Below are 15,970 nucleotides of genomic sequence, written 5' to 3'. Positions count from 1 at the left end.
GATGGACACAATGCTCCATACTCAGAACCATAGGGTTATATCGCCCCCTACAGGAGACAGGACACTAGGCAGAAAAAAGACTTGGCTTTGCCTATGGGCAGTCCTAGCTGGTATACATCCCCCTCTCTGCTATAGGCCTTCAGTTTAGTAACAAGAAGTGTCAGGAGTATTAAAACTCCATAGACCTAGTCAGGTCTTTGCAATTATGGATATTATCAGATTTGGTGTTTTTGTCTCCTCCCATTCCCTGTCCCTCTTTCCACTCCATTTATCATCTCTTCCCCTCGTTCTCTGTGCTTCCTTGGCTTTTCTCTTTTTTTTCCCCCCCTCCCTCCTCTTTTTTCCCTTTTCCTCGGAAGGCGACAAAACATAGATATGTATATACATATTTGGCTTAATGGCATGTGTATTTAATTCTAAATGTGTTTCTCTTTATACCTTTGTAGAATTGTTCAGCTAATATTTAAACTCCTGAAGAAGCGCTAAACGCGCGAAACATGTAGAGTTTGTTTCTGACCGAATTCAAACAAACACCCAAATACCAAGCCTCTCTACCTCTACTGTCGATGAATCTGCCTACAAGCTCCATACTACCATACCAGAAATAGCCCCAGGGCTTTTCCACAGCTTTCAGTTTGTACAGCTCCATCATGGTATACTTGGTCTATGTAGAGGGCTTTAGAGGCTATGGCTATTGAGGTTATATATGCCTTTTAATGTATGCTTTTTGAATTTGAATGTGAATGTTATTTGATTTATTTTTCTTGTTTTGCACCTGTGGTGGTACACATACGTATATATGTTTTTTAATGATTTTTCAATAAAATATTTTGATTTTTATGACGTAACTGTCTGGTTGTTAGTGCCAATAAAGTCCATTGTCCCTCTCCCCTCCATAAATATTTTGATTAGGACGTGGCACGTATTAATTTGAGTGTCCACAGTGTCATCCTGTGTTGACACTTTTTTCTCTTCTTTGATCCATAGAGGGGTGGGTGTGGTGTCCATCAATGAACTCAGAGAAATATTTTTTCTCTTTTGTTCGTTGATGGACACAGCGCTCCATATTCGGAACCATAGGGATGTCCCCAAGCAGTGCCAAACAAACAAAGAGGGGTGGTACAACAAAAAATCCCAACGCTAAAGAAAACAGCCAACCAGGTAAAAGGAGCTCAACAAAAAACAACCGGAGCTCAACCTGAACAATACACCCCCCCCCCCCCCCCAAAGAGGGAACAGACCCTCTAAACAGTAGCCTGCAAAACTTTGCGGTCAAGGAAGCATCCACAGATGCCAACACATCCACTTTGTAAAATTTTGTGTAAGAGTGCACCGATGACTAAGTGGCAGCCTGCAAACCTGCGCCACTGACGCCAGGCCCAATAAGCACTAAGCGCCTGAGTGGTGTGCGCCGTTGCAGGGAACCTGACCCTTGATTGAAAAGGCCTGAGTCAATGTCTGTCTGACCGATCTGGAAATGGTCACAGAAGAAGCGGACACCCCTTTCCGTCGCCAAAGTGAGTTTGACCTTGGAAAAGACTCGGTGGCTGCCATATACACCCGAATCGCCTACACCACATTCAGGGCATGCAATGCAATTTCCGTGGGATGAACGGGTGACTGTAAAGCAGGATGGAAGATCGGCCACTGGGACTTAGGAGACTAATTGCACCAGGTCAGCGTACCAAGACCGCAAGGCCAGTCCAGGGCCACCAGAATCTCTGCAGCCTTGAACCAGTGCAGAAGCTTGAGAGGAGGGGCCCACATGGCCACCAGAGCATCTTTGGTGTCACCAGAGGATCCCATGACCTTGCCATAAACATCGGTACATTTCTGTTGAGCTGAAACGCCAACAGGTCCACCTCAGGGGTGCCCCACCGCAGACATATCAGATGAAACACGTCCGGATAAAGGGATCACTCCCCTTGGTCCAACGGCTGCCGACTGAGATAGTCCGCCTGCCAGTTTTCCACTCCTGTAATATGTACGCCGGAGAGGGCCGGAAATAAAACATTCTGCCTGCCGGAGAATGCCGGCTACGTCTAGATCCACCAACACACTTTTTGTTCCGCAAAAAGGTAGACACCATCAGTCCCAGCACACGCATGCAAGTCCGGAAGTGAGAACCACCTGCTGGGCAGCAATAGATGCATCACATCATGCAACTTCTGGAGTTTGTCCAGAGAAAGAAATACTCTGGCTACAGCTGAATCCAGAGTCAGACCCAGATCCAATTTCCTGGATGGAATCAGAGCAGACCTCTGGTCATTTAGAAGCCAACCAAACTCCTTCAGTGTCTATATAATGATCTCCACGTCTTCCATCAAGGCAGAAGAGGACTCACAAGAGAAGATCGTCCAGGTAGGCCCACTGACATAGTTATGCCAGAATGGGGTCAACACTTTTGTGAAGACCCGAGGAGCTGAGACCAAAGGGTAATGCCACAAACTGATGGTGCTCCTCTCCCAAAGCAAAGCGTAGGAAGCGCTGGTGTCCAGCAAATATTCCAGTGTGCAAGTAAGCACCCTTGATGTCGCTAGAGGCTAGAAAATCCCCCTGATGTAGGGATGCCACTACCATGCAAATGGACTCTATTCTAAATTTCTGTACCCGCACAAAGCAGTTCAGGGCCCGAGGTCAAGGATCTGACGGACTCCTTCTCCTTGCTCCTTCTTTGGGACTGTAAACAGGTTTGAAAATAAACCTTGAAACCGTTCTGATACTAGACCAGAGAAAATCACTCCCTAAAGCAAAAGGTCCTGCACCGTCCCCAAGGAGAGCTTGAAGTCGATCCGGGGACAGACATGCATTTGAAGGAAAGAACCTTTCCGGAGGGCAAGAACGAAATTTGTAACTGGACATAATCACTTTTTGGACCCATTTGTCGTTTACCAAGGAAGTCCAGGGAATATGTCCCCCCACCCCACGCATGGGTGAGGGCACACCTTCATGCTGAAGGGACCTTGTCTGCTCTCGGCTTACCAGACCAGGGCTGCTTGGAACCTCCTGTGGAGGGCTTGAAAGGTTTTAAACCCTTGTCTGTGGACCCTGAGGGATGAAAAAACTTTTTGTGTGCCGAGAAAAAGGGCTGCTTCTGTGATGAGGTTCTTTTACTGACTGTGGAAGAAAGGTGTTCTCCCCCCCCCCCGCAAGACTTCTAATGATGTCATCTAGGGTAGGCCCAAACAGGCGTAAATCAGTCAAAGCTTTTTTAGAAGTCTGGTCCGCAGACCAACACTCAAGCTACAATACATGCCTAAGCAGCACTGCTGAAAACAGATAGATTAGGGAGCCGAGACCAAAGAGGCATCGCAGACAAACTGCAGCCCCTGAATCAATTGATCAGCCAACTCAGCAAAGGCAGGAGGAATCTGCTCTCCCCCCAGATGATGGCGAAAACATTTTGCCACTCAGTGTTTGCAACAACAGGGCAATGGCCAGGACCGGCATCAGTGCCGAACCAGCAATAGTGAACATATTGCTGGCCACAGACTCTACCTTTCTGTCAGCCGGGTCCTTAAAGGCCAGAAGTCCTCTACCGGAATCCTGGTTTCCTTGTTCATGTTCAACCTGGAGACGAGACGGCTTGTGGGTGCCAAAAGGAACGGCTACCTCTGCAGCAGCTACATCAGCCATCTTCAAAGTTTCTTGCACAGATGTAATCAGTGCGTCAACCAGCGCCTTCTCGTGCGTAGCTACAGGAGTGATAGAATCACCCTCACTGTCTGATAGATCAGGGAGCGTGGCTACAGGGCCCGCAGGGTAGTCCAAGGCTGCGGCAACAGAGCCAGATTCAGAATCTTATGAAACAGATGAGGCAGGGGAGGGCGGGGGCTGCTATTTACTAGTCTTCTGCCCAAGCGCCACCTCCACCCAGAAAAAAAAAATAAAAAAATAAATAATCAGAGGGGGCCTCCAATTGAGGCCCTGCGAAGGTGCCGCCCCCCCAAGGTCATCGTAAAAAGTGCCCCCTTAAGGGGGCTGCCTGCTGTGATGCGAGTAGTCCCGCAGGCAGGATACCCATATGGTCCTGTAGTACCTCTCAGAAGGGCGGGTGCAATACAGAATAAGGGCGGCTACAGCTGCCGGAGAACTGGACCACCTCCACAGTGCCGCCCCTCCCGAAGGAGGTGCCCAGCTCGCTGCGCGACCTAGTAGGCCACAAGCCATGGCCTAAATTATTGGATGCCAGGCCGCATGTCCGCAGGGGACTGGGACCAACAGAGAAAGCAGAGGGGATGGCAGATGCCCAAACGAAAAGCAGCAGCTTCAGCCGCCCTCACTGGGGCCCCCCTGCACAGTGCCTGGGTCAGTAGGCCGCAAAGCTGCGGCCTAAACTACTGGATGGTCTGACCGCATGGACCCGTGGATGCCAGGTCACCCGCTCCCCAGGCCCTACAAGCTGGAGCAGGGAGCCCAAGGGACACCCCCCTAGTAAAAATCCAGAGGGTGGAGGGGGGACAGCGCGCCAGCTAGGTAACAAGGCCAGGGGGACACAGAGGAAGCAGCATCCCCAGCAATACCTCCAAGAGCCAGTGCAAAAAAGCCAGCTCACAGCCTCAACCGAGGAGGTGGGGGTAGAACTCTGGAAGGGACTCACCACCCCAGGGATTAACCACGCCCTACACCATGTCCAGCGAAGGAGGAGGGGGCCCTTTACTGACCGATTCAGCGAAAGCATGCGGGTAACACTCCCAAGACAGAACCAGCTCGCCACCAAATTGGAGGGGTGGGGGTTCAGTTGGCCAAGGCAACACTGTGACGTGGACTAACGGCGCCCGATCACATGTGACCCCGCGATGAAGTTTAACTTGATGGCCGCACTGGTCCAGGATGGGAACCCAGCGCGTAGGTAAAGGTCTGCATGCACTCACTGGCCAGAACGCGGGGACCACTGGATCTAGATTATCCAACCCGTCGCCCAGTCTGGCAGTTGAAAAAAAGGAAGAAAAAAACAGGAGAAAAAATACAATTTAAAAGGAAAAATTTGCCTGCACCAAAGATCCCGGCAGGGAACTAGGCCCTTACTCCTGACTAGGCAGAAAAAAACTGAAGGCCTATAGCAGAGAGGGGGATGTATACCAGCTAGGACTGCCCACAGGCATAGCCAAGTCTTTTTTCTGTCTAGTGTCCTACTACTATAGGGGGCGATATATACAGAAAAACCTGTTAAAATAAGGTACATAAGGAAACACCTTTGGAGTACGATGCGACTTGTGCGTACCAAACGACACAGCCACGTCTGTAGCTACATCAGCCGCATTCTTCATTTTTAAAGTCTCTCGCCCCGCAGTCATAAGTGTGTCTACTTTCACTGCTGCGACCATGGAGGAATCATCCTCATTATCGGATAAATCAGGGGGTGCGATATTAAATCCCCCTCTATGGCAGCATCAGGCTCAGAATCCGATGAGACAGTCTGAGCAAGGGAAGGTGGGGGGGGGGACGCTTCCTCCTGGGCCTTTTCCCACACACCACTTCCACCGGGGTAAGGACTGCAGGACCGCCGTCGGTGCAACCATGGGAAGGTGGGGTCCCATCGTATGCGACCCTGCGAGACATTTAACTCACAGTCCAGCCTCCATCTGTGAGGCTATGTCGCAGCCGACTTAGCGCGTAGCTGCGGTCTGCACATGCTCGCTGGCTGGGCTGGGGGGACCACTGCATCTAGATTATCCAGCCTGTCTCCCAGCTCAGCAGTTGATTATAGATCTCCCGAGAGAAAATACAAAAAAAATGCAAGGAAGGAGAAAATTGCTTGGACCAGAGATCACAGCCGGGATCCTAGGTCCTTACTTCTGACTAGACAGATTACCTAGAGCAGAGAGAGGGGTTATATACCAGCTGAGGACGGCCCATGAGCCTAGCCAGGTGTTTTTTGTTCTGCCTAGTCCTACTCCCAGAGGAGGCAATATAACCCACTAGTTATGATTCATGGAGAGCTGTGTCCGTCGATGAAAGAAAGAGAAATTACATTTCTGGAGGTGTTGCGTACCCCAATGGTGTATGGAACCCTTCCAGGTTGCCTTATTGCAATGAATTTTTCCATAAAATTATGGAACTTTTGATCGAAAAGGAAAGGCAATTTTTAACATTTAATTACAACATTGCTTGTGTAGGAAATTGTATTTTATATATATTTATTTAATTTGCTTTTTTTTTTTTCTCCCCACAAAAGATTTGTAAAACCATCCTATTTTATTTCTATAATGCAATCATCTTAATGCCATAAAGTCTGTAATAAGTTTCAATTTTTAGTGTTACATGGCTGAAGGTGTCAATTCTTGGCAAACTGCAAAGGGAAAGATGTTAAAATGGCATTATATGCAGATGACAGATATACATTTATTTATAAGGAGTTCACATAGACATTTGGTTTAAAATCAACCATTTATATTTGAACAGTACAGGATAATTCCTATTTACATTAGTTTTTTTGCTGCATTTGCAGAGAAAGAATGTACATGCACTTGCACTGGGCAAATGGCTATGCAAAATCTCTATAAATCTAGCCCAAAAAAAAAAAAAAAAAAAACACCTCTGTGTAGGGATTGTTGTTACAATGTGACATGAATGGGCTTTTACATGCTTCTTGCAAACCAGCTGTCCTCTGTCCAAAATGTGCACCTCACTGAATTACTACAAAGACTTTTTTTTTTTTTTTTTTTTTAATTTTTAAAAAGGTTTAACATACTTACTTATGTGTACATTCAGTTAGTGCTCCTTTCAACCATTTTTCTTTGGTAGTTTGTTTCAGTATATTCGCATATTCATTTTGAAGAAGAAAAAGTGGCTTGAGCGCATTTTCCACATAAAATGAAGGTTTTGTTGGTACCTCCTGCAAGAAAATAATAGGATTTTAGCACTTGTCAAACTTTTTTTTGTAGTCCATTGAGGTACACAAGAATTAAGAAACAATCAGGTTATATTGCTCCCTTTAGCACTTTAGCAGGTTGGATCACTGGCAAACAAAAGCTATATGCCAACTCCTATATACGTAATTCCCTCCTCTATCCAGCATGTCTTAGTTGTGTGAGAAGCAAAACACCAGCAAAAAACCCAGTAAGGTGGGAGCTGTGCCTCTCAATGGACCACAAGAAAAAATGGATTTTTGTAAGATCTTACCGTAAAATCCTTTTCTCTTAGCTCATTGACAGACGTAGTCCTCGGTGATACAGCACCTTCGGGTTATGTTGCCTCCACAGGAGCAGGACTAGACAGGAAATTAAAAAGCTCTGGCCACACCCTAGGGGCAGTCCCAGAGGGTATATCCTCTCTCTCTCTGCCTCAGCAAATCAGTTATGTGAAAAAGCAGTCTTTAGAGATTTTAACCCAACCCAACTAAAAAAACAGAGGGGCGGGGACTACGTCTGTCAATGAGCTAAGAGAAAAGGATTTTACGGTAAGATCTTACAAAAATCCATTTTTCTCTAGCGCTCATTGACAGACGTAGTCCTCGGTGATACAGCACCTTCGGGACGTCCCAGAGCAGTATCACAAATGAGGGGTGGGAAAATGAAAATGAAATCCCAATCTAGAAGGCCCAACCGGTGCCAACTAGAAGTTTACAATGCTCATCCTTAATGATGAGACTCAACAAAAAAGAAAAATTTTTTTTTTTTTTTTTCAAACAGAAAAAACCCTCGAGGTAGACCACCGGTCTCCTCAAATTGCGGCCTGCAAAACCTTGCGGCCAAATGAGGCATCCGCCGATGCCGTCACATCAATTTTATAGAACTTTGTAAAGATATGTACCGACAACCAGGTGGCCGCCTTACATACCTGGACCACTGACGCCTGATGGCGAAAGGCCCAGGAAGTACTGAGCGCTCCAGTGGAGTGCGCCCTAACAGGGAACGGAGGACTCTGACCCTTAATAGAATAAGCCTGTACCACCGTTTGTCTAATCCATTTAGCAATGGTCGCGGCAGATGCAGGCAAACCCTTTCTGGGGCCATCCGTGATCACAAAAAGTGAATCCGTCTTACGGAATGATTCCGTAGCTTTCAGGTATACCCTGATTGCCCGAACCACATCTAAGGAATGCAACGTATGTTCCCGATGATGCTTGGGCTGAGGACACAAGGAAGGTAGTACAATATCTTCATTCAGATGAAAATCTGAAACCACCTTAGGAAGAAAAGATGGCTTAGGATGAAGTACTACCTTATCCCTATGAATCACTAGGTATGGGGACTGGCATGATAATGCAGCCAGTTCTGACACCCTGCGAGCAGAAGTAATAGCCACCAAGAAGGCCACCTTCTGGGATAAAGTAAGCAAGGGAATCTCCCTGATGTTTTCAAAGGGAGGTTTCTGTAGAACCGACAAAACCAAATTAAGATCCCAGGGCGGTAAGGGCGCGCGGACTGGTGGAGCCAGGTGCCGCACCCCCTGGAAGAAATTCCGCACCAAGGACTTGGTAGCTAAAGGCTTCTGAAAGAAGATTGCTAATGCTGAAACTTGACCCTTGATGGGGCTCAAGGCTAGCTTCTGCTCAACCCCTTGTTGCAAAAAGGCCAATATTCGAGTCACCGAATAGGTACGTGGAGGAAATCCTAAAGATTCGCACCACGCAATATAAGTCTTCCATGTGTGATAATAGATCTTGCTGGAAGTCGCTTTCCTTGCTTTAATAAGGGTAGGAATGACTGAAGCTGACAAACCTCTGTCCTTCAGTACTTGGGTCTCAATGGCCAGGCCATTAAAACCAGCGACTGTAAAGCATGATGGTAAATTGGTCCTTGAGACCACAGACACTCCCTGAGACGAAGTTCCCACGGAACGTCTGCGACTAGCATGTCCAAGTCGGCCAGGCCGGCTTGAGGAGGCCAGCCTAGAATTTCTAGGACCACTGGCGCTGATAGAATCTGAACCAGGCGTCCCTAGAGGTATCTGGCCCCGACCATCCGAGAAAGTCTGGTTGTTTTCTGTTCCCACACATTTATCAGATACCTGATTGTTATCAGGAAGGGTGATCTTTTCTGGTTGAACCTCAGGGACCGAAGTCACCCGACTAGAGGCTACTTGGCCTATCTGGTCAACCAGATCCGATTCCTGCGAGGTATAGGGACTAATCTTAGGAAAAGGTAAAGGAAAAGATCTATTCAGGGAACGGTAACTACCGCTTCCTGTAGTACTTAAATGTTGGAAGGGAAGAATCGCACCGGTAGTAGTGGTTGATGCTCGATCTAATGTCCTGAATACCGGTGAAAACGTCCCCCCACCCTGAAACCGGGTGGGGGCGCACCTTCAGGCTGTGTACTCCTTTGCTTCGGGTTTGGCTGGGTTGGTCCTCTGCTTGTCCGACCAGCCCTTCTTGAACCCTCCTGGAGGAGTCTTGCCTTTCCCGCTTGTACCAGCCGGGCGCCCTTTATGGGCGGTAAAGAAAGGTCCTCGCTTGTTGCGAGGTCCCTTAGCTTTAGCAGCCTGTGGCAAAAAAGTGCTCTTGCCCCCAGTGGCATCCTTAATGATTTCATCTAGGTTGGCCCCAAATAGACGATTCCCCTGAAAAGGGAGATTTGTCAAGGTCTTTTTGGAACCTAGGTCAGCTGACCAGCATTTTAACCACAGCACACGTCTGAGGATGACCGATGACATAGATGCATGCCCTAATAAGGGAGTAGTGTCCAAGGCTGCGTCACAGATAAACTGTAGCCCTTGTATAATCTGTTCCATCAAATCTGTCTCCTGGGGAATATCTTTTCCCCTAAGGTCTTGGCGTACCATTCTCGCCCATTCCGTAAGTGTCTGGGAAACTAGACCAATAACAATTACTGGTCTAAATGCTGACCCTATCAGAGAGAAGATGGTGCGGGACTCTGCTTCCATCTTTCGATCCACCGGATCCTTAAAGGACGAAGTGTCCTCTACTGGGATAACCGTGGCCTTATTCAGCCTGGAAATAGGTGGATCCACCACTGGTGGTACCGTCCATTTCTTAATGATGGATTCCTCAAACGGATAGCGTCTAGCAATACGCTTGGAAATAGTAAAGGTACGTTTAGAATGCTCCCATTCTCCTTTAATCTGATTACCGAAACACTTGGGTACAGGAAAAACCTTCACCGTTTTGATGGGCTTATTAGTACCAAAAGGAATCTCTGTATCAGTTGCCTCTGCCGGTAAAGCCTCAAGTTTTAAGGTTTCCTGCACTGCCACAACTAGTGCGTCCACCAATGCTTCTTCCTGAATTATAGCGGGAGAAGAAACGTCCTCCTCACTGTCTGAGGGGGCTTTACCTGAGACAACAGCCCTTGCAGAGGAACCTGCAACTGCAGTGACCATCTCTGAATCTGAGTCAGAGGTGTCAGATAGTATAGGGGTAGGCGGGGGTCGCTTCCTTGACCCCCGTCCCTGACAGGCCGCCTCCACCCGAGCCACCATAGACTCCAAGATTGCTGTAAATGACTCTACACTCTGTGCACCGGCGGGTCCCGTGGCCCCCTCGAGGGAAACAGGTGGGGGAATATGTGTGGCAGGGTCCATGATAATTCCAGTCACTTCCTGGATAATATAATTCAAAAATAAAAAACTTTTTTTTTTTTTCAGACCCCCAGCGCCACAAAAAGCCCCTTAGTGTTACCTGCTAGGGATCCCTATCGATCGAGAGAGAGAGAGATAGACCCCCAGGCTCACCACTTGATGCTCAGAGTCTAACTGCAACAGGTTACAGCGCTGTCTTGACAAACAGGAAGTCTTTTGGCTGGCTGCCCAGGAAGAAAGGAGGCGGCTCCGCCCCTCTGCACGCCTTCCGGCGCCTCCCCTAGCTCCACGAGGTGTTTGGATCACCTCAAACATGGCCGCCCCCATGCTGGAGACACGAGGCTACGCCAAAATGGCGGCTCGTGCGATCCAGCAAAAAAAAAAAATGGCGGCGGCCTGTACTGAATAGCGGTGTGCTGCAGGGCACACAACACTCTCTCTGCATGGGGATTTGGCGTGGTTGGCGGTACCGGCCCTGGCGGACCGCATGGCCATAGCTGGAGATCTGATTAGGAAGGCAGTCTACATGTCCGTGGCTTCTGACTGGTAGGTAGCTTATTCTTATCACCGTAAGATTCCCAGAATGCCACTGATTACAATCTTTTTAACATGTATACAATTAGATTGTTAGCTCCCAAACCAAGCCTCCTGGCTTTTTGCACATAAAATCACACTCAAAGTAGGAGGATCTGTGTCATTTATAGGATAGAGAGGGACTCTATCTTACCATACAGAGAGGGGCCCGCGTTCACCACAAGACCCGTCAGGGGAAAAGGGGGAACATACTACTCACCATACCGGAACCAGGCGGGCACCAACTCCTGACAGTACCCCTCTCCACCGGGGCGGGAGGGCTGTCGACCGATATGGACGCCGTGACTCATGGTCTTTGGCGTTTCAGCGAGACGTTTAACTCGCGGGGTCAGTCCTTTAATGGGACTTTGTCGCGGCCGACCCAGCGCGGAGCTATGGCCTGCACGCGCTCGTAGGCTGAACTGGGGTGACCACCGGATCTCAACATCCAGCCCGTCGCCCAGTTCAGCTTTCTTGCTTGAAGATCTCACAGGAACACTGGAGAAAAAAAGCTGTCTAAAAAATCTTTTAAGAAAAAAATCTTGCTAGGACCTAAGATCCCAGCAAGGTATCTAGGTCCTTACTCCTAACTAGACAGAAAATAACTGATTTGCTGAGGCAGAGAGAGAGAGGATATACCCTCTGGGACTGCCCCTAGGGTGTGGCCAGAGCTTTTTAATTTCCTGTCTAGTCCTGCTCCTGTGGAGGCAACATAACCCGAAGGTGCTGTATCACCGAGGACTACGTCTGTCAATGAGCGCTAGAGAAATTATTTTTATATTGACAACACAAATTGTAATTTTCTTTCTTGTACATTGAGGGACACAATAATTCAGAAACATTCGGGATGTCCAAAAGCAGTCCCAACTTAGGGATGAGCAGCAGCTACTAATCCAAGAAGGGAGTAGGTAGAGTCTGCCACACATGACCACCAGAAGGTCCAACAAATATGGACCAGATAGGACATGCGCAAGGGGTGCTCACATCGAAACGTTATGGGTTTCTTCCAGCTCCACCTGCCTTCAGATGTCCACTCCCCATTGGGTTACTGTCTTGGTACTATATGTTTCCATGTATGTGTACATGATCTCCCCATTGTATCACCAGGTGACTGACCTCTGCTGTAATAGAAAAGATAGATCTCTTTTTGTTTAGTACTGTGGCCTTAATGGTAACATCCTCGGTTTGTTTATACCACTATTTTGAATGTATGTTTTCTATTTTTTAAGGGAACCCTTGTTTTAATGTCTAGTACCTACTTAAGTGGATATTGCTTTTTTACCCAGAGTTGCATTAGGGTGTGCACTCCCTTATTTATCTTATTTTACTAGGAGGGGCAACTTCCCTGAAGGCTCCGTGTTGCACCATGGACCACTTTTCAGAGGGGAGGCAAAGACAGAGAGGAGACAAGCCCTGACAGTAAACGAGGGGTCCCACAGAGTGTAGACTTTGCCCACTGGTGAGCAATAGTTGACATTAGAAATTTGTGAGGCTCTATCCAGTCAATTTCCTGCAGATTTTGGGCCCTTTAGAAGAGCTAACTGCAAGTGTTAAGAAATCTGACCTTCTTCAGACAATCTAAGCGTTACATAATAGGGATACCAGGAGAGGCACTAGGGTGGATGCAAGATCCAATTCTTAAAAAAAAAAAAAACAAATACAGCAGGTGCCCCCAATAGGGTGAGGGGCCAGGTCCTTGTGCAGGAATGGAGCAGTAGAAACTGGTCAGGGCCAACCTTTAGTTCATAAGCCTCTGAGGGTACACTCTGGCCATCTGTGACATAGATAAAACAGTGTAAAGAGCAGTGCTGAAGAGACTATGTCCCTTGATACACTAATCAGATCCTGGATTGCAGCATTAGCTCTGAATGTCTGTCACAAGCTTGGATGCTTGTAGTCTAGCTGTTAAGTATTTTGGGAAATGTTTTGTTTGTTTGCACATGGCTCCAAGCTTTTGCTCCAGCCATGCTATGAAACAGGGTCCTATCCCAGTGGTTAAACAGATTAAAGGCATTGCTAATAGGACAGAGGGCCACTCCAGTTAATTCATACTGGGATTTAAGGAGGAACTCGGTTGGTGGAATCCCAAAAGGTGAGAACATAGTCAACCTATTTATTGCTTATCCTGTGAATCACAAATTAAAAATTCCATCTCACAGGGAAAATGTTCAGCCACACTCTCAGGTGAGACCAAGAAGCATTCAGGGTGTTTAGAATCCGCAAGGAAGAATGACTCAAATAGTAGGTGAAGTGGAAAAATCTTTGCAGCTGTAGGAGCTTAAGAAGGCCCAGGGTAAACTCCCCCCCAGTAGGATTGTCATCTGTGTATACTGCATTACCACAGAAGTCATTCATCTAGGCCTGATGTGTGACAAGGTGTCAAGTACTCCCAAAACCGTGCTGCTGGTGGCGATGAGGGCTTCAGGTGGCCTTAAGTGACCAATTCACTGTAGGCAGGCAGTAAAACTGGACCAGTAATCCATATGATGCTTCAGGCACAGCAGCAAGAAAGTACTTCATTCAGGCTGAATGGCAGGAAAGAGTGCAGTGCACATGAAGCACTCCACCTAGAATTTGATGTTAGCACATAATCCCTCAGGCTTAACCCTTAGAACAGTAAAATCCAGCAGTGGTGGGAAATTGGAAAAGGTGCTCAGCAGTGCAAATGATAAGTTGGCTCATAGTGCTGAAGCCAAACTGACCTTACTAAGTGTCTTCAGAGATAGGGCCACACCTGGGGCTGTACCACTGCTCTGGACCAGGAAAGTGCTCTGCAGCTACCTAATGCTGTACACAAAGGTCTGGAAGGTGTCACAATGCAGAGCTAAAGAAAAAGTGTTCAACTGACAAAGCAAAAGACGGAAGCATGCCGGGTAGAGGAGGGGTTATATAGTGGCTGGCTTACAATTTTTCTGTTTGCCAGTGTCCCAGCCTCTTGAATTTGGCACTATAACCCAACTATTTATGAACTGCTGTATCCTTTAATGGGTGCAAAGGATATACAGTATCTCACAAAAGTACATCCTCACATTTTTGTAAATATATTATTATATCTTTTCATGTGACAACCCTGAAGAAATGACACTTTTCTACAATGTAAAGTAGTGAGTGTACAGCTTGTATAAACAGTGTAAATTTCCGGTCCCCTCAAAATAACTCAACACAAAGCCAATAATGTCTAAACCGCTGGCAACAAAAGTGAATACACCACTAAGTGAAAATGTCCAAATTGGGCCCAAAGTGTCAATATTTTGTGTGGCCACCATTATTTTCCAGCACTGCCTTAACTCTCTTGGGCATGGAGTTAACCAGAGCTTCACAGATTGCCACTGGAGTCCTCTTCCACTCCTCCGTAATGACATCATGGAGCTGGTGGATGTTAGAGACCTTGCGCTCCTCCACCTTCCATTTGAGGATGCCCCACAGATGCTCAATAGGGTTTAGGTCTGGAGACATGCTTGGCCAGTCCATCACCTTTACCCTCAGCTTCTTTAGCAAGGCATTGGTTGTATTGGAGGTGTGTTTGGGGTCGTTCTCATGTTTGAATACTTCCCTGCGGCCCAGTCACTGAAGGGAGGGGATCATGCTCTGCTTCTGTATGTCACAGTACATGTTGGCATTCATGGTTCCCTCGAATTGTAGCTCCCTAATGCCGGCAGCACTCATGCAGCCCCAGACCATGACACTCCCACCACCATGCTTGACTGTAGGCAAGACACCTTTGTCTTTGTATTCCTCACCCGGTTGCTGCCACATACGCTTAACATCATCGGAACCAAATAAGTTTATCTTGGTCTCATCAGACCACAGGACATGGTTCCAGTAATCCATGTCCTTAAAAGAAAAAAGGGGAGAGAATACCCCAGATCACCACTCAGTAATGCACCCTGATTAATCAGGGAAGGTCAATTAGTGATTACAACTAATAAGACCATATAGGATTGGCAGCAAGGATGGGAAATGTCATTATAATGGGGGACTTTAATTATCCTGATATAGACTGGGCAGAAGGAACCGCACACTCAGCCAAGGCTAGGCAGTTCCTAAATGTTTTGCAGGATAATTTCATGGGTCAGATGGTGAATGCACCGACAAGAAACAATGCGGTACTTGACCTACTGATTACCAACAATACAGACCTGCTCACGGATATAGAAATACGGGACAACTTAGGAAACAGTGACCATAGGTCAATAAGTTTCAGTATTAATTACAGTTTTAGGAAGCAGAGGGGTAATATAAGGACGCTGAATTTCAAAAGAGCCAATTTCCCAAAACTGCGCTCGCTACTAGAAAATATCAATTGGGATAGAACCCTGCGAACAAAGTACACGGAGGAAAAATGGGAGTGCTTCAAGAGCATACTTAACAAGGGGATTGACCAGTGCATTCCAAAGGGAAACAAATTTAAAAGAGCAAAACTAAACCCTGGGTGGCTAAACTCCAACATAAAAATGCATATTAGTGCTAAAGAAAAGGCCTTTAAAAAATACAAGACTGAGGGGTCATTGGCAGCATTTAAGCATTACAAAGAGTGTAATAAGAAATGTAAAGACGAAATCAGGGCGGCTAAAATAGAACACGAGAGACATATAGCGGAGGAGAGTAAAAAGAACCCCAAGAAGTTCTTTAAGTATATAAACAGTAAGAAAGCGAGGCCAGAACACATTGGCCCCATAAAAGATGACAAAGGAAATATGGCCACTGAGGACAGAGAAAAGGCGGAAGTGTTAAATAATTTCTTCTCTTCAGTCTTCACAAAAGAATCGGGGGGCTACACTAACCCAGCTTGTAAGGCCGAACTAAACAACACACCTCAGGAAGTGCCGCCATGGCTAACAGAAGACAGACTTAGAACTTAACTAGAGAAACTTAACATAAATAAATCACCGGGACCGGATGGCTTGCACCC

The 15,970-nt window shown here is 47.0% G+C and overlaps 1 protein-coding gene across 1 annotated transcript in view; it reads right to left on the bottom strand.

Moving 5' to 3' along the window:
* COG2 (component of oligomeric golgi complex 2) overlaps window positions 1-15,970 on the bottom strand; it is a 216,650-nt gene that overhangs the window by 22,974 nt on the left and 177,706 nt on the right. Inside the window, exon 16 of the mRNA XM_082251217.1 lies at window positions 6,699-6,838. Coding sequence (XP_082107343.1) covers window positions 6,699-6,838 — 140 coding nt within the window. The remainder of the gene's footprint in view (window positions 1-6,698; window positions 6,839-15,970) is intronic.

The sequence above is a fragment of the Pelophylax lessonae genome, assembly GCF_965119305.1.
Source record: "Pelophylax lessonae genome assembly, chromosome: 3".
Taxonomy (NCBI): Eukaryota; Metazoa; Chordata; class Amphibia; order Anura; family Ranidae; genus Pelophylax; species Pelophylax lessonae.
Note: the sequence above shows the minus strand (reverse complement) of the source record. Positions and strands in the feature narration are given on the sequence as shown.